The 26646-nt window shown below is 40.3% G+C and overlaps 1 protein-coding gene and 1 long non-coding RNA gene across 4 annotated transcripts in view; one reads left to right on the forward strand and one right to left on the reverse strand.

Annotated features, from left to right (window-relative positions):
* Positions 1-17882, forward strand: part of ap2a1 (adaptor related protein complex 2 subunit alpha 1) — an 88242-nt gene extending 70360 nt beyond the window's left edge. For all 3 annotated transcript variants that reach the window (XM_034594504.1, XM_034594505.1, XM_034594503.1), the window contains 6 exons: positions 1002-1091; positions 3760-3883; positions 4199-4315; positions 4851-4920; positions 9343-9477; positions 15658-17882. In XM_034594504.1, the coding sequence (XP_034450395.1) occupies positions 1002-1091; positions 3760-3883; positions 4199-4315; positions 4851-4920; positions 9343-9477; positions 15658-15735 (614 nt within the window). In that variant the 3' untranslated portion in view covers positions 15736-17882. The remainder of the gene's footprint in view (positions 1-1001; positions 1092-3759; positions 3884-4198; positions 4316-4850; positions 4921-9342; positions 9478-15657) is intronic.
* LOC117767026 overlaps positions 14539-26646 on the reverse strand; it is a 29374-nt gene continuing 17266 nt past the window's right edge. The window contains exons 3-4 of the long non-coding RNA XR_004614812.1: positions 24381-24398; positions 14539-14552 (exon numbers count right to left, since the gene is read on the reverse strand). This is a non-coding gene — a long non-coding RNA (uncharacterized LOC117767026). The remainder of the gene's footprint in view (positions 14553-24380; positions 24399-26646) is intronic.

A 26646-nucleotide genomic window follows, 5' to 3' on the forward strand; every position in this document is an offset into this window, starting at 1 on the left:
AGTCAAGGCGAAAATTTTAGAACACCCCCATGTTAGGTAAGCGATTAATTAGGTAAGAAAGGTTAGAAAACAAAACAACTTTAGGTCACCAAAATCAACAAGAAATAAAATATAAACAGGCCCTTTTCTGGAATCAAGTTAGGGTTTAATTTCCAGTTTTCCTGCAACAAATGGAGGTAAATGAAGCCTTAAAAGTTCATGCAAAAAATTCCTGTGTCCCAACTTTTGTCTTACAAACCATCTGTGTTAGAACTATTACTACACCTTCTGAAGCATTATTCAGACGATGTTGGAAGACAGATCGGTTAGTCAGTGGATGATCCTACAGCAATTTCATGAGCCACATTAGAAGAAAACACCTAAGCTGCTTTCAGACATGCACCTAACTCCACAGATCCTCCATATTTTCTCAGGAGGATGTGCATGTGTGAACACAAGTGTCCGAGTGAGAGGCTCATGATTATCTGCAGACTTTCTCTCCGCCTGGCCTCTAAGTATAAAGTCTGTAGAAAGTTAGGGGAATTCGATGCGTGAACACAGCAGGTGATCTCACACTGGATTCTTCACAAGCGAGTGAGGGGGTTCTAACGCAACAAACGCAGACATGAAAAAATAAGAAGAAAACAAATATCTCCCAGTGAAAAAGACACGTAGAAGACACCGCCAAATATGCCAAGAGAGTTTGGGGTGATAAGAGCTCTACACAGTGGCTTCTCCAGACTTAAACCCTATGGAGCTGGTTTGGAATTAACCTGCAAGACATTTATTGGAACTTCTGCAAGTGTTGGGATGAAGGACTAGTTACAGAGATCCCAGTTTAAAGTGACACAGCCTTAAGATAAAGGAAAATCTGAGTTAAGGAAGAGCTGGATATGTCACTGATCTCTCTTTATGGTACAGTTTCCTGGTCTGTCATGTTTTATAGCTGTATTCATAAAGGAAATGTGCTTTTAACTGTGTTTGCATGTGCGTGTGTATGTGTGTGTGTGTGTCTGTCTCAGGGAGAATGTACTTATTCTATGGCAACAAGACTTCAGTGCAATTTGCCAGTTTTACCACCACAGTCAGCTGTCCTGGGGAGCTGCAGTCTCATATCCTTTCTGTTTCAGTGTATTCTGAAACCACCAAAGCTTCAAATGAGAAAACTGGGACACATTGAAGTATTCAATAATTTAAAAGCAATTTCTGTAGGTTCACAATCATCACATTTTCATCATAATCATACAATAAATCTTTCTCAAAAAGCACAGAAATGATGGAAATTATATATTTATAATTTTTTTAAGATGGGCCTTGTCTCTGATGCCATCCATTAGGGAACAATATATTTTTGGTAAGTCTGACTCACCAGATGTAGATTGTTGGTATGAGCCTGCCATTCAATGGCAATTTCAGTTTGCCTTCTCCTCCCCTTCCACTTAGGCTTATTAACATTTTCAAAATCCCCTTTGCTATGGGAAACCAGCCTTGCCAGATGGGAAATGTTGACGTATCGTACCAGAAGCTGCATATTTTTTGTTTTACCTCACAATTAAATCTTGAATCTAACCCGGGCCACGTTGGTTCGTGCAGCTGTGTCTTCTAATGCACACGTGAGGCAGGAGGTCTATCCACAATAAAATGTTCATAACTCAGTGAATTCTCAAACAATTTTCAAGCTGTTTGCTTTGTTACAATTGTCAGATGTGTATATATGTCACAGAATGCTTGGGTACATTCAGGGGCAATCAGCTTTTAGGTGTGCTCAGTCCCTATGAGAATGTAATACACATTAAGTGCAGGGTTGGCACAAACAAATAAGGTGGTGACAACCCTCAGATGGCTGTAATTTTATGTGTATGTCTATTCAAGTCCACCTTTGTTGAAAGTTTAGTTTTTAACCTTGTTAACAACTTCGTATGTTGTTTTTATATCATACAAGACATGTCACCAGCGAGATAAGCAGTAAAATGCTATGGCTAACAAACAGCAGAAACAAATAAACAATGTTTTTGTTGGAAGGCTGTTTTTGGGTACCAAACTGAGCGTGTGGGTACTTAGACAGCTTTAACTGTTTTGGAACCTGTGTTCTTATCCCCTAAATCAAAAAAGTCATCTTGAGACCTCTCTGCTTCAGCTTGGTTGCTGGTATGGAGCTCTCTTTTTGTCAATTCATTTGTCTCTCTGGTCTGCCCTTTCACTCCATCATCTTTCAGAGAATCACCATGTTCTTCTCTTACTCCTTGAATTTTGAAAATAAACAAAAAGCATATGATGTTAATTAGGAAAGTGTTTTAATGAAGATATGATGTTTACAATGAAGTCCACTGACATAATGTACATTCTTGCCACAGTTACAATTTTAACTTCACAGCTGTCCACCTGGTTCTTCCTGCTCACTCTCTCTCTTCTCTCCATCTCCATCCTCCTCTTGCCCTCTTTGCACATTATGACAGTAATACATTATTATAATGTACGGAGCTACAAAACAACATATACTGTGATAATGAACGAAGCAAACAAAGAGAGCATTAATAAAGTAAATATACAAGTATTTGGGGATAATCCACATTTGCTGACAGTACATCAATACACTACTAAATCATTGTGATGTCCACTGCAAAGAATGTAGGGGAAACAGTAGCTAATGTGGCTTTATAACTATGTGGTATTGACTACTTGTCCAATTTCTTCATGCTCCCTTTGTCTCTGTCCATCCTGCTCTCGCTTATCTCCCTCTCCATCTTCCTCTCTCCCTCTTTGCACTGACAATAATAACATAAACATATTGTATGGAAATAGAAAAAATATATACCGGTAGTCTGGTCATAAATAAAGCAAACACAGTGTTTAGTAACATAAAATCATTGAAAAGTCCACTGTAATGACTGGGCAAATTAATGGCTAACATGGATTTATAACTACAGTATGTGGTCTTGACTACCTGTCCATTTTCTCAACTGGTTCTTGCTCTCTCCCTCTGTCCATCCTGCTCTTTCTCCTACTGTCTCTCTATCATTCTCTCTCCCTCTTTGTGCTGTCAACCAGATGGCAAACATAACAACCAAATAATTTATAATATGATATGAGGAGGGAAGATGAGGCGAATCTATGCCAATCTTCAGCGTTTTTCAATGCTCAATGCAGTCAGGTAACATAATTTTGACCTCACTCTCTCACCTGAACCTGGCTGTTTTCTAGAAAAAAAAAATTCACATATCCATCTGTGGAAAAACCAGATAAAAATAAGTTTCTTTTAAAGGCTTTTTGCCACAGCTAAAATCTATACTGCCTTACAAGTTCATTTTGCATTTTAAACAAAACAGATTTGTAAAGTTCTAATGCTTCAGTTTACTTCTGGAATAACAAGACATATTGTGATTACTTTAACTAAAATAATTAGGGGCATCTCTAAAGTTGTTAGCTGACCAACAATGTTAGCAGCTAACATGAGCCCCTAATCTCAGTTGTAATGCAATGTGCAATGTAATGTTGTAATGCTGCTTTAAGTCTTACTGACCTAAAACTTGGTTTGGTTTTATTTTGTTACATAAACACATAAAAAGAAGAAAATATATATATATATATATATATATATATATATATATATATATATATATATATATATATATATATATATAACCTAAAACATACATTATGTAAAGTAGAGATGATGCATAAAAAAAACACAAAAGGTACACAAAACTTGGGTGTACACTGATTCTGCGTGTTAAGAAGTTAGTCTGTGTGATATCTTGATGGTCCTTGACAAATGGGCACAGCTCAACGTTCAGACCAAACCAGTGGAACCGCTAGTGGAAGGGGGAGCCCAGATCCAGCAGGTCCTCAATATTGAGTGTCTGACTGACTTCTCTGATGCCCCCCTGCTCAACATCAAGTTCAGGTGAGCTCATACAACTGACCCATCCTCAACAGTGAGTTGTGACAAACTAGAAATTGGGACTCAGTTTAGTGAGAATTATTTTGTAAACTGACTTAAAATCTGTAACTTTCCTTCACTGTATGGATTCACAAATAAGACATATGGAGGACTGAGTATCATTTGAAATGTTCAGTATTTTTTGGCATCCCTGGTATTTAATGAATACCAGGATGGTTTTTTTCAATTTGTTTTCGCAAAACAGTCCTGTTTAAATTAAGCTGACAACACATGCAGTGTATCAAACAGCAGTGTGTATGCATATGTTTTCATTTTCAGGTATGGAGGAGCTTTGCAGAACCTTACACTCAAGCTGCCTGTCACCATCAACAAGTTCTTCCAGCCAACTGAAATGGCCTCACATGACTTCTTCCAGCGCTGGAAACAGCTTAGCCAGTAAGGAGGGGGGGGGGGGGGGTTCAGATGTTATGGAAACAAATCATGAAGATGGCTCCAACTTACATGGTCGAGAAAAGGTTTTACTAAAAAGAAATGTGTTGTCATTGGGATATGAAATGAGCACTGTCAGGATATGAGGTTTTGGTCATATCCCACACAGCCTTATCATTAAAGGGATAGTTAACAGAAAAATGAAAATGTATTCCTTTTCTACTCACCACTATGCCAATTGTGTCCACTTCTTCAGACATAATAAAACAACAGAAAAAACATAACATGACTCCACACTGCTCGTGTGGTGGCATCCAAATGTCCGCAAGCCCCGACATTCATATTTGACTCAAAACAAGGTCATTTACACCGTGTTTTAAGCCTCAGCATAGTAGTGAGTAGATAATGAGTGCATTTTAATTTTTCGGTGTACTATCCCTTTAAGGTAAATTACTTAAATGTTTTTGGAAAAACAATTGCACTGTCACGGCCAGTCCAAGTCTCTGGTAAAGCTGAAGTTTGCTGTTTGAACTCTCTTCAGGCCTCAGCAAGAAGCACAAAAGATATTCAAGGCCAACCACAGTATGGACACTGAAGTACTTAAGGCAAAGGTATGTCCACATTTCTTATCCTGAACCCTCTTATGAAATCTTGTAAACCAAATGCCTACATAACACAGGCTCTTTGTTGAACTAGCAGTACTGTACTCTTAATTTCTAGGATTTGTTTGTAATTGTCAATAATATAATAAACACTCACCGGCCACTTTATTAGGTACACCTTGCTAGTACCGGGTTGGACCCCCTTTTGCCTTCAGAACTGCCTTAATTCTTCGTAGCATAGATTCAACAAGGCGTGGTGTTTAAATGATGCTCAATTGATACTCAGGGGCCAATTAAGTGTGCCAAGAAAATATACCCCACACCATTCCACCACCACCACCAGCCTGAACCGTTGATACAAGGCAGGATGGATCCATGCTTTCCTGTTGTTTACGCCAAATTCTGAATTCTGACATCTGAATGTCGCAGCTGAAATCGAGACTCATCAGAGCAGGCAACGTTTTTCCAATCTTCTATTGTCCAATTTTGGTGAGCCTGTGCGTATTGTAGCCTCAGTTTCCTGTTCTTAGCTGACAGGAGTGGCACCCGGTGTGGTCTTCTGCTGCTCGACGTGTTGTGCGTTCAGGGATGGTATTCTGCATACCTTGGTTGTAACGAGTGGTTATTTGAGTTACTGTTGTCTTTCTAACATCTCGAACCACTCTGCCCATTCTCCTCTGACCTCTGACATCAACAAGGCATTTTCGTCCACACAACTGCTGCTCACTGGATATTGTCTCTTTTTCGGACCATTCTCTGTAAACCCTAGAGATGGTTGTGCGTGACAATCCCAGTAGATCAGCAGTTTTTGAAATACTCAGACAGCCCGTCTGGCACCAACAACCATGCCACGTTCAAAGTCACTTAAATCCCCTTTCTTCCCCATTCTGATGCTCGGTTTGAACTACAGCAAGTCGTCTTCACCACGTCTAGATGCCTAAATGCATTGAGTTGCTGCCATGTGATTGGCTGATTAGCTATTTGTGTTAACAAGCAATTGAACAGGTGTGCCTAATAAAGTGGCCTGTGTGTGTGTGTGTGTGTGTGTGTGTGTGTGTGTGTGTGTGTGTGTGTGTGTGTGTGTGTGTGTGTGTGTGTGTGTGTGTGTGTGTATATATTAGGGCTGTCAAACGATTACAATTTTTAATCAGATTAATCACAGGGTTAATCATGATTAATCACCATCTCTAAATGCCTGAAAAATCCCCATTTTCTATGTATATTGTGGGAACGGAAAGATAAATGACAGAAGGCGGATATATACATTTAACATTTGTTTTTTTTATTGATGACAAGTCCAAATGATAGGTATTAAGATTGAAAAATAAAATCAAACTAAAACATACCAGACCATAATTAAATGTGGCTGTCTCTTTGCTATGCCTCTGAGCAAACATAGGAGGATGTTATTTAGAACTTTTTTTTTTTTTATTAAACTCAAAGATAACCTTTATCCTAAACAATTGGGGCATCTAAGCCTTTGCTCTTTTTTTTTCTTTTTTTTAGCAAATATAGGATGGTTGAATAAAACTTGTTTCTTTTCTTTTTTAAATCAAACAAACAACCAAACCTTTACACAATTAAATGTGAAATCTGAATCTGAGCCGTGTAGAAGCAGTGTTGAGCCAGTTCACACTTAAAAAGAAGGAGTTCCATGTTCAGTTCATGCAGATGAAAATGAACTAGTTCATAGTTCATTTTTTATTGGGATGATTTAGGTGACAAACGTTCGGTCATGTGTTTGGTTATTAATCACTGGTGTCGGATCATGTCTGCTTGTGGCTCCGCTCACTTTAACACTGAGTCCAGACTGTGAGCGTCACGTCTCGTGTTGTACTGAGCACAAAATGTTGACGAGTCATTTTCATGATGTTTAAATGCAGCCTCATAAACTCTGGAGCCAATCAAACAAACACTAAGTTACTTCATGTACTGATCAGGTCCTGATAACTAGTGATGCGTGTTTATTAGTTCAAGTGAGAGCAGAGTGGAGGAGGACACAGAAACTCCAGCTCGGTACAAACCAACTGCAGCTTCTGCTCTGATCATGACGCAGCTGATCACTGATCAGCTGTGACCAGAGAAACTCTGTATTTCACTGTTCTTCTACAAAGTCACTGACCGGCTGCTTCACGTGAACGAGCTCTGATCTCACTGCATGTGTCGCTCTGAGCGAGTGAGTGGGGGCGGGTATGGGTACATGGAGCGGGTCATTCTGCACATGTGGTAATGCATTACAAAAATTAACGTGTTAATTCCATAAATTAATCATCCTGTGTTAACGCGTTAATTTTGAAACCCCTAATATGTATATATATATATATATATATATAATTTTTTTTTTTGGTTTGTTTCTCATCCTTGATCAAATTTTAAAATAAGTTTAAATATGTGGAAGAGGAGTTTAAAATACTTATTCCCTCAGGATTTATAATTCGCAATTTGCTTTCAACATATGACATTTAAGTGTATGTCTGAAAAGAACAAGGGGTTCGGGAGTCAAGGTGGGTGTGCTTCCACAAGTCACATCAGAAGAGATCATCTCATCAAACCTGCAGGGTTCTGAGCGGGCACTATGAAGTAATTGAATATACCCGGGATATGTTGTCATTATCTAGCTTTACTGAGCCCAACGTTGTTCCATCATGGATAACCTGTACTACGAAACTTGTTATCAGCTCTTCCAGTTTACTCTGGGTTCACATACCATAAATCGCTGTTAATTGTAATTGCCAGAACCTTGAATAAAGTTCGGAATTATATCAGAAGAACTGTTGATATCTGCAGGTTGACTTTGTAGTGATGGCATGAATATGATGTTCAACAAGGCTGTCCACCTAGAGCAGGGGTCGTGTGTGTGCATGTGTGCGCTCACAGATAGCGCACACACAGGCCCCGGGGCGCCGCCCCTCCGCCCCTCCGCCCCCGCTCACTCGCTCAGAGAGATACACACAGTGAGATCAGAGCTCTTTCACGTGAAGCTTCTTAACACTGGAAACAGTGAAATACAGTTTCTCTGGTCACAGCTGCTCAGTGATCAGTGCCGCAGCTTCTTGATCAGAGCAGAAGCTGCAGTTGGTTTGTACAGAGCTTCAGTTTCTGTGTCCTCCTCCAGTCTGACCTGCTCTCACTTTTTGTTTTCATATTTCGTCAACTAAAATATATCTTTTTAAGCTATTAGGCTGTAGCTATATGTTTATTTAAAAGTGGGCTACCTCTTATTTTATACATTTCCCACAAATATGGGGAGGACTCAAATAGGCCTGCATAGTTCTGTGTTTAATTTATTTCAAAGTAGGCCTACACATGCCAGTGTATTTTGTTCTCCTCTTCATAAGAGTTTGGTGTTTTCCTTTGTTGTAACAGTTAAAAATAGCAATAAAATGTCAACAGTTTTCTTTATTGTCGTTCTATAATTTCATAAATGCAACAAACTATAGTTTTAATATATATAGTATCAAATATGTTTTGCGGCTCCAGACAAATTTTATTTGGGGGAAGAGGGGGCAAAATGGCTCTTTTGATAGTAAAGGTTGCCCACCCCTGACCTAGAGTCTGGCATGCCAGAGGTTTCTTTTAGTTATATGGGAGTTCTTTCTCTTCACAGTTGCCTAAATGCTTGCTCGTTGTGGGAACTCTATGGTTTCTCTATAATTTTTAAGATCTCGACCTTACTATGTAAAGTGCCGTGAGATGATTGGGTGCTATACAAATAAAATTGAATCGTATTGAAAAACTGCTGATTTTGATGCTGAGTACAGTATATACTGTAAATGAAAATTAGTATTTTTGCTCTTTTGTCTGATGATGGAGAACTATTGTGAACATTTTGTGTAGATAAAAAAAGTTGAAGTGATGTCAGATGGTTTTTGCTGACAAAGCTGAAAGGATAGAGAGGTAGTTGATGTGTGATGAACTAACTGATGAAATTATTTATTAGCATTGGGAATATTAAACAGTAAAAAATTAAAAGTACCAACACTGTGAGACTAAAATTATCTTTGTTGAATTGAAATGATGGAATAGTTAGTTATAATAATAATAATGGTAATGATAATAGTTGTTATGCTGAATTAATTTGGAGTGATAAACTCTCCCTCCTCCCCTCAGAACAACATGAATCATAACATTAACAAAAGTCCTGTACTTATTTACAATATATCCTTAGCCTGACTCCTGACGCTTGTTAAGCTAATTGCTAAATCTTTCTTCGTTAACCAAAAAATCTTTAAATGTGGCAGAATGTTATACACTTAACATCTGTTTGAGACAAACCAGAACCTTTTTGTTCCAAATATACTGACCAAAAGAAAAGCTAACTTGAAACCATCAGTACTTGGTGGTTTCGAGAATGTTATTCTTCTGCTTTTATGTAGTGTTTAATTACTGTCTCTTCTTCCTTTGTGGTGGTGTTGTGATGCATTTGTGTAGCTACTTGGACTAGGAACAGCCCTGCTGGACAACGTTGATCCCAACCCAGAGAACTATGTGTGTGCTGGAGTGATCCAGACCAAGAGTCAGCAGGTTGGCTGTCTGCTAAGATTGGAGCCGAATGCCCAGGCACAGGTAGAACACAGAGCTCACTGAAACGTCACTGCTAAATGTTTGGAATAGATAAATCAAGATATAAATTTGGCTCAAGGGTACCACCTTATACACTAGAGATACCTCATGTGCAGCATATACATTATGTTAAGTTAAACAAATGGTAAAAGGACAACATTTAGTTAGTGCTTTTCCAATTTTAACAACCACTCAAAGTGCTTTACAATATAGAGTCATATACAGCCATTCACAGACATTCATACAGCACTTTTCTTTAACACATCATTCACAAACTGCCTCTGTTGACAGTGGGGCATTTTGGGATTCAGTTTTTTGCCCAAGGACACTTCAACATACAGACTAAAGGAACCAAGGATTGAAACACTGACTTAATGGACTCTCGGCTCTACCTCTAGAGCCACACGCACAAGTGTCTGCTAACCAGAAACCATGTTGTTATGCCTCAAGATGAAAATAACTTCTCTTTCTCCCATAACTATTGTTTAACATCATGTACCTCTGAGGATGGAGAGTAGCAGGTTAAATGTAAAAATCTTCCATATGTGTAGTGCCTTTATATAAACCGTGGCTGGGAAATTTTATAAATTTCTCTTTGGTCTGATTATATTGTTATCTTGAGAATTTCGTAGAGGAATTGTAGTACAAATGAGTACTTTGTGGATGCCAGAGCCTTCAGCTGCTATGCTCCATGACTATGAATCTTTTTGAACCATGTTTTGAACTGCAATGACTGTTGGCCTGTCTCTTGCGGTGCTGTACTTTAATGATGGAAATACTTGTGAATTCAGATAAATGAATCAATCAATCAATCAAATTGTATTTGTATAGCCCATATTCACAAATCACAATTTGTCTCATAGGGCTTTAACAAGGTGTGACATCCTCTGCCCTTAACCCTCAACAAGAGTAAGGAAAAACTACAAAAAAACAGTTATTGTAGCATAACTGAAGGTCAATTAATTGATGGATTATTGTCAGTAATGGTCGAGTATCTGAGGAGAAATATATATATCAAGCAGTCTTGTTGTTATCATAGTCCATGGTCAGCAGCCACCACGATCATGATCCACCATCAAGATCGGATGCCACTGTAGTCCATGGACATTGTCCACTACCGCCATCAGGATCCACCATCAGCTGCCACCTCGATCGTGGTCCACCACCATTATCAGCTTCTCTATCAGTTGCACCCTCACATCAGATGCCATCTCGTCAATACGGCGAGCAATGGTTGTGTCCGACACTGGAATAGTTTTCAGTTTATTAATGTCAATATCATTCCCATACATTGTTTTACACATGTCAGTTGCTGAAGGCAATATTAAATCCTCTCCAAGTGTGTATGGCAGTTTCTTCAGGGCAATCCGAAGAGCAACTTGATAAGAGCATTTCAAAGCTAGCTCACCAACTTTGGCTGATTTTCTCATCAATGTCTGTTGACCTTGGAGGGATTTGAGACTAGTTTGGAAGTATTCAACAGGTTTGTCTTTTAAGTGGCTGTGGGTTGTCTCCAAGTGACGCTGCAGCTTTGATGGCTTCATAGATTTGTTTGACAGCACAGTAGAGCAAATGACACACATTGGTAATTCAATGCCATCTGTCTCCTTGAAGGTAAATCCAAACTTCAGATAATTATCTGTATATTTTCGGGTCTTCTCTTGTTTGCGCTTACCCTTATCAGCTGCTTCATCAGCAGCAGGTGCTGCCTCGCCACTTGCATTTTCACCGGTGGTTTCTGAGGTGGAGAGTATCTCTCTTGTGCATGTGGAGTTTTTTGGTCGCGTTACAAAACGATCCATTTTCACTCATAACAATGTCCATACACTTGGCATAATAATATACTGGCTTCAGTACTGGCTGTTGTGGATAGGAGCTGCAGTGTTTTAGACCAGGAATATCTTACAAAAATGATTGCAAAAGGATTCGTGGGTGAACTAAATGTCGTCGTTTTTTTATTTTATTTTTTACAAAGGTATCTTCTTTTCAATAATATTGCAGTGTGCGTTCTAGTGTCTGGGATCTTAGTCAGCTGGGGACTGAATAGGCTCTCGGTCAATCAAGGGGAACCTGACAGAGCCAGCGTGTAACATGCGGCCTCGTGATTGGCACAGCAGCGATTGGGGCGGGTCCTCCTCTTTGTGTACAGGAGGCTTGGAGGGACTGGTCTAGGCTAGTCTCCTGCTGTGAGTGAACCGGTGCCCAGCTTGAGAGAGCTCCTGTGTGTCGCTGAATGTGTGCATTGCTGACTGAAAGATAACGTCTTCTGCCTCCATTTAACCATTCGCTACAATATGTTGGATTCATGTTGATGTGTATTTAAAGACATTTAAATTTGTGGGGAAAAAATTGGTTGAAAAAAAATATATATAAAAAATTGTCTAATCAACCAAATATTTCGCGGACCCCCTGTTGAAGACCTCTGGACTGAGTAATATTCCTAGATAAGAGAGCTGCCCCATCCCAAGTGGGATGGACGCCATCTCTCCTAACAAGACCAGGTTTCCTCCAAAAAGTTTGCCAATTATCTACAAAGCCCACACCATTTACAGGACACCACCTCGACAGCCAGCGGTTAAAAGACAACATGCGGCTAAACATGTCATCACCCGTCGTGTTAGGAAGAGGTCCAGAGAAAACTACAGTGTCCGACATCGTTTTTGCAAAAGCACACACCGACTCAACATTAACTTTAGTGACCTCCGACATACGAAGCCGGGAGTCGTTGCTGTCGACGTGAATTACAATCTTACTGTATTTACGTTTAGTTTTAGCCAGCAGCTTCAGTTTGGATTCGATGTCACCTGCTCTGGCCCCTGGCATGCAATTGACTATAGTCGCTGGTGTCGCTAACCTCATGTTTCTCAGGACCGAGTCACCTATGACCAGAGTTTGCTTCTCAACGTGTGCGTCGTTGAGTGGCGAGAATCTGTTTGAAACGTGAGCTGGTGGGTCTTTAATCGCCCCCACCTACCCCGCACACCCCCAAGGTAGTACAGAATTTCCACCTTAAGTGATAACCGGAAGCAGTAGAGCTGCACAATTAAGTCCCTACTGACTCTCTTTTTGTGATCCCATCACAAGTGGACAGTTCTAAGTACAGCTGCGAACGCACTCAGATCATTTTGTGATCTGATCACAGCAGACCGCATTCGGTGCGGTGGCCCAAATATGAAGGACCGCCTACTCAGCTAACGTTCTCTGACCCACTACATTTTCACTATGAGGTTAACCTAATTTACTGTGCCCATATGCCCATACTTGCCCATACTTGAGCAACAGCGTTACAGAAGATGACACCACAACAGACACAGCCTAAGGCTCAAAAGACGAGAACATTGTTGTAAAGAAGGGTCAGAGGAATTCAGTAGTGTGGAGATATTTTGGCAATTACAAATCCGACAAACAGCAGAGTAACGTACAGTGCAAATTGTGTCAAAAGAATGTTCCCACAAATACAGGTAATACCACTTTTCTTTCTTACTGAAGCAGAAATCACAGAAATAGTGATTGGATTTATATTGTGATATATATCGATATTGACTAATGTGGAAAAAGTTATCGGGATAAGACTTGTTTCCATATCGCCCGGCCCTAGCTCCATATGTCCCCTGGCAATTTATGCCAATAGCAGCATGACTAAGAGCTGGTCCAAGGCTGGACTGAGCCAGCCCTAACTATAAGCTTTATCAAAAAGAAAAGTTTTTAGCCTATTGTTAAACATATAGTGTCGTAAAGTATTTCAGGAGGTGATTCCACAGGAGAGGAGCTTGATAGCTGAAGGCTCTGGTTCCTACTTTACGACAATTAGTCAACTATAATCTGTGCCATTTGAATCTGCTAATCACATTGATTTTACATTTATTCCCCTTCAGAATGTTCCTTTCTGAATAGCTTGTTGGACATAGGGCTGGGTTTAAACAATTCTCTGATTAGAATTGATCTTCATTTGAATGATCCAAAATCCATACAAAAAAAGGATGGATAGATCTTTTAATATAAACCTTTTCTCCTATGTGACCCCATTGTTTTCATAAAAATATGAAAACCCCGGGGGGGAAATAAGTTTGTTTTTGGTGCTGCCTTCACCTCGAAAAACCAAAACATTACACAAAGGACAACCAAGCTAAGTCTCCCGGTGTGCACAGTTTGTCCATTTACGTAGTTAATTGACATTTAATATACTACTATGTCAATTCTTAAACATTACCACTAGAATAGAAGTGCACTCCAAATTATTCAAAATTATTTGCACATGAGTAATAGGTTAAGAGTTTAATAAAGAAGTAAGCCTAGCAGAGGTGTGAGCAGCACTAGCACTACACTACTCAAAATTCTGACTTTGAACAATTTCACACATGGGCATTTTCATATTTCATGTTTGAACTATTTGTGAATTGTACATTAGGCTCTGTTCTTATAGTCATAGTTATCTCTCTAATTGAAATAATAATAATAATTAGTATTACTGTTATACCACGGCTTGGTTGAATTACCTATTGTGACGCGTTCTTTAAAATCTAGAAAACGTTGAACACCAAGTCCACTGAGTGAAATGATACCCACCCAAAGTTTCTAATTCCCACCCAAAGTTTCTAATTCCCCCTCCCCCCAATCGGAGCAGTCTAGCTCTGGGCCTGCTCTGAACAGTCAGTACACCTTCTGCAGCATTTTGGAGAAGTGGGTTATCCGTCCTAAAACATGCTTTAAACATGGAGGTTAGTTGGCTGATTTGTTTCCTCTGGTTTCATTGATAATTATTTAACTATATGGAAACATATATAGGGTAACTAGAATTGAGCCAAACACAGAACCGTGAGGAACTCCATAACTTTGGTGCACAAATTGATCATTTGTACTGGAATTGATATTATAAATAAAACTTCAACATGTCATGTTGAATTTATGAACTTGCAAATCAAGGCTGCAAGCTTTGCCACTAAGACAAATGTCTGGGCTCAGTATATAAGCAGTGGGTCAAAGAGACATTATGTTTAAATAGATGTAAATAAATATATTCAAACATTTGTAGTGAAGTTTATAGTTTTTAATACTTTACCTGATGATATTCAGACTGACTACCGAGGTTATACAGATATGCATGCACATTTCGGGAACAGAAATTTTCCTTGCTTGAAGCCCAGTAGTTTTAGTGCGATAAAAGCAAATGCTTGCGCTTGTTATCTTGGCTGACAAGCTACGGCCGCAATCCAGAATCATATACTATTATTGTACATAAAGACACTCAACTGGTGGACATTTTGGGAAATTACACGTGCTCTAGGGCTGTTGGAACAAACTTCAGGATTAAAATACTATTCAAATGCTGTAATCATTATTTGAATGTGCTTTTTTATTTCGTAAATGTGTTTGCTTGTCGGTTCGGCCTCTGCCTCTGCTTCCATTGCTCATCCCCTCTGTATGTGTGTCCACACAGGGAGCATGCTTACTGCAGCACTGCTGCTGAAAGCCTAGTCTTTCTATATTTAATAATGTTGTATTTTTTACCATTGTTTCTAGACAGAGAGAAAGACAGACACACACAGAGAACTAGAGTGTATGCACCAGAAAAAAAACTACCCTTCAACTCTATTTTACGTCACTGTGACACTCTACAGATGTAGACATTGCACCTCTCATGAAACATGATCCACCTCACCATTTATGTTAGACACTGCCCTTTCTCATCAATGTTGTATGATATATATACATTATATATATTATTCTTCACTTCTGTCCGTCCTGGGAGAGAGATACCTCTCATGTGGCTCTCATTGGGTTCCATGTATTTTCCACCCTGTTTATTGTGGGTTGCTCTGTAGTTTCTCCTTACTCTAACTGAGAACTAAGGGCCACACCTTAGCCCTATAAGACAAACTGTGATTTGTGAATATGGCCTATGCAAATTAAAATGTATTGATTTATTGATTAATTTAAAGATGTACTGTTGCTTATATGATGTTAAAAAGATTGTCATCAGATTATTTTTGCTGTCTATTTTGCTGTGAGGTTTTAATTCTATTAAAAATCTGAATATTATTTGAATATTAAAAATATTAAGGAATGGGATTATAGAGGAAGATGGTCAGACCTACTGTGCTCTATTATGTATTTTTTACAATTAGACTTATATTATTTGCCGTGATTGAATAACTCTCACAACGTGTGTGTGTGTGTCTGCAGATGTACCGTCTGACTCTGCGCTGCAGCAAGGACTCTGTGTCCATGCGTCTCTGCGAGCTGCTGGCCCATCAGTTCTAGTTTTCACACTTCTACCATGACCAGTGCTCCCATCATCCCCACCAGCGACCTCTCTCTTGAGCCCTGCTGCCACACCTCTCCTCCTCCCTTCAACAAAGAATCGTTAAGTACAAAATGTGTAACTGACATAAGGGAAAAAGCAGCCACTGCTAAGCAGCAACGGCAACATTATTATTGTTATTTTTGTCCCAGATTCTGATTCCAGTTAATCCTTAACTTGTGTATTAACATGATGCTACATTCTTGTTTTGTTGGTGTTTACCTGTGTGTGTGTGTGTGTGTGTGTGTGTGCGTGCGTGTGTGTGTGCGTGCACGCGTATGTCTATCTATAGTTAGGAGGGACAATTTTGGTTCAATGCCAACGTTGTGAGGACATTTTGACTTTGTGAGGACATTTTGGCTGGTCCTCACAAATTAAAGGGCTTTTTGAGGGTTAAGACTTGGTTATCTGATTTGGGTTACAATTAGGTTTAGGTTAGGGTTAAGCATTTAGTTGTGATGGTTAAGGTAATGGGCAAGGGAATGTGTTATGCCAATGAGTGTCCTCATAACTATAGAGACAAATATGCGTGGTGTGTGCGTGCGTGCGCGTGCGTGCGTGTGCGTCATGGTTGTGCTGGGGTCTGCTTCATCCTCCCTGCACTTTAACACTGATGCTGACATTCCGTGAAGTAAAAAGGGAGAGGCTTTTAATTCGCACACATGCACTCACCCCTCTCGTCCCACACACACACATACACATAACACACTAGTATAAACTCTCCATGTCTCATGGTTCTGGTGGGACCAACTAATGAAATCAGTTCTCTAATCTCTGCAGCACAGATCAGCTCATTTCTGTCTAGCATTCCCAGTCAAGATGTCTTTAAGGTGTTTTGATCCATTCCAGCATGAGCTTGACATTTTCTGACCAGAAGTCCTGTAATGATAATTTCATTAAACTAGTACTCTCACTGATTGATGTTGTTGATTTGTTTATAATATGTGCTAGCAGATTACTTTACTGCTTTCTGAGACATTTCCATTATTCTTTTTTAAGAAGGCCTGTGGTTCTCTAACCCAAGCCATCCAAGGAAAGCGGTGGCACAGATTGGACACTGTAGATGACTGGTACAGGGATAAAACCTGCAGTGTTAAAACAGATTTGAGAACCGGTTTGAGTCTGTCTCATCTATTGCCTGGGAAATGGTTTTGGGTGCTTGACATTGAAAAGATTAGGGAAGTGTCTGAGTGTTTTAGTCTGTGTCTGCATGGAAGTGAGGACATTTATCGGACATAAACTTGACAATCCAACCACAGGGTTCTTATCACTGTTATCTTTTGTCTCGTAAAACTGGAACACCCATTTTGAACACATGTATGAGTAAACCTAAATCTTGTGGCTTGTCTAAAGACTAACTAATTGTTTGACAAATGTAAGCCTGTGTAAGTTCCCCGCCTCTGATAAGGAGCAGTGCACAGCTGCTTCCCCAAGTTTCTGAATCAGAAGCTGGGAATGTGGAGAAGATAGACCCAAACAGGAACAAAATCATGGCTACAGAGGACGCTATTACTATATAGCACGGCTTTATAATCTTTACAGAGGGTGCAGGAGCTGAATCTATAGCATAATTTATGACAGCGACATCACTGGTACACACACAGATTCATATTATCTCCAGCCACGCATATAGAAAATAGATCAATGCAACCAGTCAGATGTGTACACAACCACTGCAGTAAATGTTTAGACAACAAAGATGTTCAGCAACCACAAAATCTTTAAATTGATGTGTGAAGGATGAAGACTCAAAGGATGAAGACTTAATGATGCCCATGACAACTACCAGTGACTTGGTGTGTGTGTGTGCATGTGTGAGCTAGTTGTTAGCACATTTTAAAAAAGCCTAAAGCTGTTTCTAATACATGGTCACATTCCATTCTGTGGCTGCTTGGAAATCACAGGACATTCAACTTGTAGTGGAAAATAGTCATTTTGTGAGCGTGTGTATGTGAGTTAGACGTGTGTGTGTGTCTGTCTATGCAGTATCAACTTGCTAATACAGCTTCATGTATCGGTGTTAAGAACCTCTCTAATACCTGTGTTAGAATTAAAAAATTTACTGTGTAATGAAAAAAGTGAAAGTAAAACTATGCTATATATCCAACATTGTGCCTCCTGTCTTTTGTCACAGTGATTCAAGGTACAGCACATGTAGAGGAGCTGCCAACAGGACTAAATAAAACAAACAGTTCTGTAACTTTTGACAGTTTTACAGTTTGGCAGCAAGAGTCACACTGAGGTATGTAAAGATTAGATAAGATAATTCTTTATTTGTCCCAAAACGGGGAAATTTGCAGTGTTACATTATCAAAGAGAACACTCAAAGAATAGACATTAGTAAAGCAATAAGTAAACATGCTATATATACAAATGCAAGAAAATATCAAATATATAAATGGTAAAGAAATAATATATACAGTTTAAACAGAATATGTACAGTGAAACGAATTGCAAAGGCAGAAATTAATATTGCACAGTTGGTGACACCTGAGTCTTAAAGGGGACATAGCATGCCCATTTTACCACAAGTTGATATGGTTCCTTGGGGTCTTAATGAAATGTCTGTAACATACTTTGGTCAAAATACCACAAGGATCATTTAAAACAGCACCCTTTTTACCCTGTATAAAACAGCCCTCCACAGAGTGACCTGTTTTGAGTGCCTGTTCCTTTAAATGCTAATGAGCCAGCTCCCCCCTCCCCCCCCCATGATTTTAAACGATATAAATTACATATTTTATATGATATAAATTATCAAATATGCATCCCATACTTTGTATTCCCCTTCTGTTGTCCTGGAGTTTTAATTTTCCCAATCACATAATTAAATGTCCCCCTCTGCCCATCCACTACAAGCACACAAGCAGACAGACAGAGAGAGAAAGAGAGGTGGGGGGGGGGGGCTATGAAGACCATCATTTACCCCCGAACCCCGACATTCAACGGGTACAACAACAAGCGGAGAAAGCAGAATCGCGGGCTGACCTTATATATACAGTCTATGGGGCTGACCAGCGCGGAGAAATGCACGTCCCGTGTGAACAGCCAGGCGGCTGCGCGCTTGAGAACGGCGCTGCGCTGCCTTGCAGCGGCGCTTCCGCGTCCGGTGTACCCCGGCGTAACTACTGTACCCCGGCGTAACTACTGTAACCCGGCGTAACTACTGTAACCCGGCGTACAGTAGTGCTGAACACTGCGGAAGTCTTCCACACAGCTGGCAGTGTGGAAGACCGCTGCGAGGCAGCGCAGCGCCGTTCTCAAGCGCGCAGCCGCGATTCTGCTTTCTCCGCTTGTTGTTGTACCCGTTGAATGTCGGGGTTCGGGGGTTACAGTAGCGCTGAACACTGCGGAAGTCCTCCACACTGCTGGCTGTGTGGCGCTGACACAAATTCCAGCTCACGCATGGGAGAGCGAGCGGTCGCTCCCGAGCAGCTGCTGCAGCCTCCCAGTCCCAACGATCCAGACAAATGCCACATGTGAGTGAATCGCGGGCTGACCAGCGGAGAAATGCTCGTCCCGTGTGAACAGCCAGGCGGCTGCACGCTTGGGAACGGCGCTGCGCTGCCTCGCTGCCTCCGGTGTAAACCTGGTGTGACGAGTGTGGGGGGACGGGGGTTGAGGGAGGGGGGGTGGGCCAAGACCATGTAGGGAGACTTCCAGTTCCTTGTTACGACACAAAACCCAGGAAGCGCAATCGAGTCGCTCAAGCATGACGTTTCTGACTTAGAGGAACTATAACAAAACGCGCGAGTGTTTTTTCCCCAGAGTTTTTGGGTTGGTAGACATGTCAGATACCCACATTAACCTGTAGAAGCACTAACAAAGTGGAATTTGCATGCTATGTCCCCTTTAAGTGCAGTCCACTAATTTGTTGCATCGTCTACTGGTAGCAGTGCTGGTTGTACAGTCTTAACTGTTACAGAAAGAAACAACCTGCGATACTCCTCCTTAAGACACTTTGGGTGGATCAGTCTGTCGCTGAAGAAGCTGCCCAGTGCTGTGCTGCAGGGGATGAAACTGGTTCTCCGTCAGAGATGGACAGCTTTGCCATCATTCTCCTTTGTCCCACATCCACTGGGTCAAGGGGGAATCCTAGGACTGAGCTGGCCCTCCTAGTCTGTCTATCCAGCTGTCGGCAGTTGAGATGCTGCTGCCCCAACCACACCAAAGAAGATTGCTAATGCTACCACAGAGTAAGAAAGGGTCTTCAGGAGTACCCCCTTTACTTCAAAACACCTCAGTCTCCTGAGCAGACACAGTCTGCTCTTACCCTTCTTACAAAGTGCAGTGGCATGATCAATCCAGTCAATTTCTGTTATGTCCATGAGGGAGCTCATGTTGGCATGGGAGGTGGTTCCTAAGTTACTGAACAATATTAATAGGATTATTTCTCAGAAAAACAACAATTGAAGTATGCATTGTCTGTCACAGCTGACAAGATATATTCCTGTAATATATAGAATATATGTAGTAACTTATTTTAAAATGTGCAGCTCCAGTCTGTTGCAGACAGAGCTGAACAGAGGATATTTAATAACCAAACACATGAGGATCACCACACCTGAAAAGAAGTGGCTGGCTTTTACAAACCAGAGGCCATGCAACGCAATAACAGAGACATCTTCCAAACAAAAGAACCATCAGTGCCACTTCAGTACCAAGCAAAGCATGGCTTTTTGAACTTTAGGTTAACTCCAAACAGCAATCAATAGACAAGAACAAGTTCCTTCTGTGTTTCATAGAGAAAACTTGCCAGCAACGCCATAGCAGCTCTGCTATTAGAGACTGCAGCCAGTCTATGACTGCAACACAGTGGAACTAAGTGTTCCAGATAAAGACAAACTAAAATGGACACATTACAAAATGCAATATCTCAAGGCACTTTATATAGTAAGGATACAACCTTACAATATTATAGAGAAACCCTACATTTTCAACAATGAGCAAGCACTTGGTGACTGCGGGGTGAAAAAAAACCTCCCTTTTATTTGGATGCTCTGGGCAGCCATCTGCAACGTCTGGTTGGGGTGGGTGGAGAAAAATAGGGGAGAGAGAGCCCAGGAACAGTTGAGTAACGTTCATATTTAAGCTCCGTCAGACTGGTTGTTATAATTAAGTATGTCTTGGTAATTGATATGATTATTATTAGGGCTGGGACACCGTGCGAAGGCCCTATTACATTACTTTACATTACATTTCATTTAGCTGACGCTTTTATCCTATTGAAATTGGTCCGATTTTTAAGGGCCAGAGCACCGACCCTATTGAAATGATTATAATTTATCGGGCAAATGAATTGCCTTTTTGAGGGCTTAAACATACTCGAAAACTCATAAAACTTTTCAGAAACTTCAAAAGTGGTGAAAATTTACATATTCTGGAGTAATTTTAACTGGGCATGGCAAAATGGCTGAACAGAACAAAGCCCCTGAGTTTGCTTTCACCGATCTTCACGAAAATTGGTACACACGTGTATCATGACCAGACGATTGAGATTAAAACTATCACCCCTGGTGGCAACAGGAAATGTCTTCTTTTTTGCACGTCTTACACCTTACGATTAATTCCTCCTCGTCCATTAACCGCAACCATGTCAAACTCTGTCAGAAGGGTCTCAAAATATTAATGATGTAGGCATATGGAAACTGAGTTTTCGTCAAAACGCCATGTTAGTGGCGTGGCGTCAAATTTCAGCAAGTCATGACACGTGAAATTGCTGTAACTTCAGTTTCCATTCTTTAATCTCCCTCAAACTACATTTGTGTAACAACAGCCCCTCCCTGAAGACATTCATATGGTTTTAAGAAATGTGCGTGGCAAAATAGCTGAATAGCGCCCCTAAAGTGCAGCCCAGGCACCATGATTGACAGACATGTAAAAAAATCGGTAGGGACGTGTCTTTTCATAACGAACTAAAAACTCTCTTGATGTTATGTACGTCACAAATTGTCCAATCAGCCCCAAGTTTGTCAGGCTTCATCAGAGCCCCGACCTGAACAGATCCATTAGTCTAAATGTCGTGACAGTGATAGCGTCAACTACTGATTCACAATGAAGCAGGAAGTTTTAACTCCACTGTGCATTGTCCAATCATCCCCAAAATGTTGGCACATTATCAGAGTCACGGCCTGAACGGCTCCATATGTCAATATTAACTGAGGGTCATCACGCCACCTACTGATCTGCCATGAAACAGGAAGTTATTTTTTTAAACTCCACTGTGCGTTGTCCAATCAGCACCAAAATACTCACCTATGATCAGAGTCCCGGCCTGAAGAGATCTATTAATCTGTATGTAGGAATAGTGATAGCACCACCTACGGATCAGTGTGGAAATTAAGCTGTTGTAACTCAACTATGCATTGTCCAATCAGTCCCAAATTTGTTAGGCTTCATCAGAGCCCCGACCTGAACAGATCTATTAGTTTATATGTAGTGACAGTAATAGCGCCACCCACTGATTCACTGTGAAACAGGAAGTTTTTTTTAACTCCACTATGCATTGTCCAATCAGCACCAAAATACTCACCTATGATCAGAATCCTGGATTAAACAGCTCAATGTGTCAAAAATAACTCTGGGTCATAGCACCACCTACTGATTCCCCATGAAACAGTAAGTTGTTGTATCTCGTACATACATGGTCAAATCTACTCCATACTTCTGATGACAATACTTCATCCATTATCAAGTCAGTCAATCAAATTTTACATTTGCCTCAGTGGGGTTTATAGTATATTTATATGTATACATTTTTTTAAGAAAAAAAAAAATCACATAATACATCACTTACAACACAAATTTGGATGAAAACCTTCTTACACTTGTGTAGTACAAAATCAATCTACAGAATGTAGATACAGGACATCTGACAACCTAAATCACATTTGCCTCAGTAAGATTTACAATTGACACCCTCTGCTATTTAACTAATAAAAAACAACCCCATATATATATATATATAAAATGATGATTCAGGTTGCCGTTGAACAACCCCAGACCCAAGGTATACGACCTCATCACCATGAAGACCTGCCCCCATGAAGACAGAGAGAGCTAGCAAGAGAGGGAAGGAGAAATGGACATGAGGGAAGAAAAAGAACATAGGATTAGAGAAATGCTCTGCTGCTCGCAAAGCACAAAGACACTTCATTTTATTATGCATTTAATATGACAGTGTACATTGTATTTGTAACTAATAAACTACCTTTATTGCTGAATTTATTTAGTAAAAAACATTATTATGTTCAGTAAGTTACAGTAATTAGTTAACTCAGTAAAAATACAATGCCCTTTCGTGTAAATGCCAAGTCAAGACACCGCAGGCAATCGAACCCTGTCTCCAGTAGACTGGGAATTCCATCCGGAATCTTTTGCCTTTTGACACTACAAACAAGGTAAAGCAAAACCTGCATTTCTGTGTAAACATTTTTTATTACAATAAATGTACAAAATTTGGTTCAACAGATTTAGCTGCATGCTTAGTGCAGTTTTAAATATGAGATAATTGTTAGTCAATAAATGTTAGAAAATGCTGTTGTGATGCAGGAAAAATAACCTTTTAACACATTAAAACGACATGCAAGAACTAGTGTGGAAAATATGAATATAATTATATAATCTAAACACTATAAAACTACATAGCATATAAATGAAAGCATTTCATACTTTTTCAATTTGGACATTGAACAATTATTAATTTAAGTTTTCAATATGACAATTGTATTTCAGTACATGCTTCAGTTATGAATGCTGTTGCAATGCAGTTTTTTTCCCCCAACACAATGCATTCACATGCAAGAACTTAGCAAACGTGCATATAATATAATTGTTATCAAAACCAAATCATGCAAAGACATTCACAAAATATAACACAGAACAACATGCACATACTGGGACTGAACAGATGTAATCAAAGGCTATGCACTCACAGCACACTCAACAACTGATGCAACATGTCGACTTAAATTTTGCACATTCAACAAAAACATCGTGAAACTATTGTGTACATTTTTGTCTTATAATATTTTCGACCAAGAAGGGAGGCATTTTTTCAATTGCAGCTTTAACATCATCCTTGCAATATATAACCCTGTCTTCAAAATCCTGAATCACCAACCCTGATAAACTTCTAACGTGGCTTAATGCCACTATATGCCTGTCCAGGTGCAAAGATTTTTGTGAGAGACACTACAGCCTCATCAATAATAATACCCTGTACTTAAGCCCAAGCAAGTTTCAGTGGAAATTGCCGGTGCATTCCACCCTAATTGGTAACCCTTTCTTCCTCTGGTTGAATACCAGTAGAACCCATTTCAACTGCTACAGAATACGCACAGCGTTTCCTTTTCTCTGCACCGACTTCATTGTCATCAAACCTGACATACACATAGCAGGAAATGTATTATTGTCACTCGAGTAAACTATATGTGTAACAGTGCCACATACTCCATTTACCAAGCCGTCTGCTACCCGTACATTCTTACAAATCATAACTCTTTCCATTTTTCCCCAAAGCCATTGTTTCATCCAAACACGTATTCTGTATTCACGTATGATGCCCACTTATCAACTTCAACTTGCCTGTTTTCTTACAATATACAAAATCTTGAGCCTCTATCTCAACATCTTCAGTATTTACAAGCTGGACATTAATATGCTCATTAACTTGTTTACAACGTTTCAAAATCTCAATGGGCCTCATTCAAAAACAGTGAGTACGCACACATCTGTGCTTAAACCGTGCGTGCAAACATTTGATTCATCAATATGTTCTAACCTAAATTTTTTTGTACTCTGCAAACTAATTTAGAACTTCCTCAGACCATGTGTATGCACAAATGATGAAGGCTCGGCTGTCCTAGAAAATGTATAGTGTATAATGCATAGTATATTAAAATAAAAATAGTAGATAGACAACAATAATTTAATTCACTAATGCATTGACCAAATGTATTAAATAACTTTGAAATTGACACCCTCATCATCCCTATAATAACCTGCTGAATTCATATTTATGCTCCTGGATAAAGGGGGCATCACTTTTTCTGCAACAATGAAGTTAAAACACTGCGTTAAGTCGTAATCTGCGGGAAGAACTCTTCTGTCTCCGTGAGTGAGTGAGTGTGTGTGTTCAACTCTCTGTCCCTATTTAGTTATTAATCGACGATGTGGGATCATAACTCCGGATCGTTCCGGTCACTTTTACCCTGATGTCCTGACTGCGCGTCACGTTACGTCTGTTGCAGGTTTAAACATGTGTCTCATAAACTCTAGAAAATCAAACAAAAACTACTGTATTTAGCGCGCAACGAGTTCACATTTTCTTCACCTAAAGGTATGTATGGTAAGCGAACATCCTTCTCAATGCTTAAGGCACTGTGAATGTTACTAGCATGTAAATTGTGGGCAGCTATCCCGGTAGGAGCTGTTAACAAAACACAAATGTTGTCCGGATGACGAGACACTGTCAACATTAACCTCATTGCTTCATACTGAATAGCCTTTATTATATGGCTTTTACCTGTACCTGCACCACCTGTAATGAATGTAATGGGTCTGGCTTTTTCCCCATTACCTTATCTAAGCACCACTGCCTAATCTGATAAAAAATACACATCTGTGTCTCATTCAGAGATCGTATTAAAGCCACACCATCGTTTCTGCACATGACATTATTTCTCTCTTCCAAATGTGCTACTTGCTCCCTACTCGCTGCTAAATCTGGAATAATATCGACATGCTCATCCACTACTTGATTATCATCTCTGCTGTTCACTCTCTAAACGATCCAATTCTTGCTCTGGGCACAATTCGCACCAGGCATCTTCTAAAATACCATCCCTATCAATTGTGTTTTGGATGTTATCAAACTCATCTTATTCCATTTCAAATTTCCTTCTATTTTCATCAACAACTGACTTAAAGGGGACATAGCATGCCCATTTTACCACAAGTTGATATGGTTCCTTGGGGTCTTAATGAAATGTCTGTAACATACTTTGGTCAAAATACCACAAGGATCATATAAAACAGCACCCTTTTTACCCTGTATAAAACAGCCCTCCACAGAGTGACCTGTTTTGAGTGCCTGTTCCTTTAAATGCTAATGAGCCAGCTCCCCCCTCCCCCCTCTCCCCCCATGATTTTAAACCATATAAATTACATATTTTATATGATATAAATTATCAAATATGCATCCCATACTTTGTATTCCCCTTGTTGTCCTGGAGTTTTAATTTTCCCAATCACATAATTAAATGTCCCCCTCTGCCCATCCACTACAAGCACACAAGCAGACAGACAGAGAGAGAAAGAGAGGTGGGGGGGGGCTATGAAGACCATCATTTACCCCCGAACCCCGACATTCAACGGGTACAACAACAAGCGGAGAAAGCAGAATCGCGGGCTGACCTTATATATACAGTCTATGGGGCTGACCAGCGGAGAAATGCTCGTCCCGTGTGAACAGCCAGGCGGCTGCGTGCTGGAGAACGGCGCTGCGCTGCCTCGCAGCGGCGCTTCCGCGTCCGGTGTACCCCGGCGTAACTACTGTAACCCGGCGTAACTACTGTAACCCGGCGTACAGTAGTGCTGAACACTGCGGAAGTCTTCCACACAGCTGGCAGTGTGGAAGACCGCTGCGAGGCAGCGCAGCGCCGTTCTCAAGCGCGCAGCCGCCTGGCTGTTCACACGGGACGAGCATTTCTCCGCGCTGGTCAGCCCCATAGACTGTATATATAAGGTCAGCCCGCGATTCTGCTTTCTCCGCTTGTTGTTGTACCCGTTGAATGTCGGGGTTCGGGGGTTACAGTAGCGCTGAACACTGCGGAAGTCCTCCACACTGCTGGCTGTGTGGCACTGACACA

Source organism: Hippoglossus hippoglossus, chromosome 8 (assembly GCF_009819705.1).
Source record: "Hippoglossus hippoglossus isolate fHipHip1 chromosome 8, fHipHip1.pri, whole genome shotgun sequence".
Classification (NCBI taxonomy): Eukaryota; Metazoa; Chordata; class Actinopteri; order Pleuronectiformes; family Pleuronectidae; genus Hippoglossus; species Hippoglossus hippoglossus.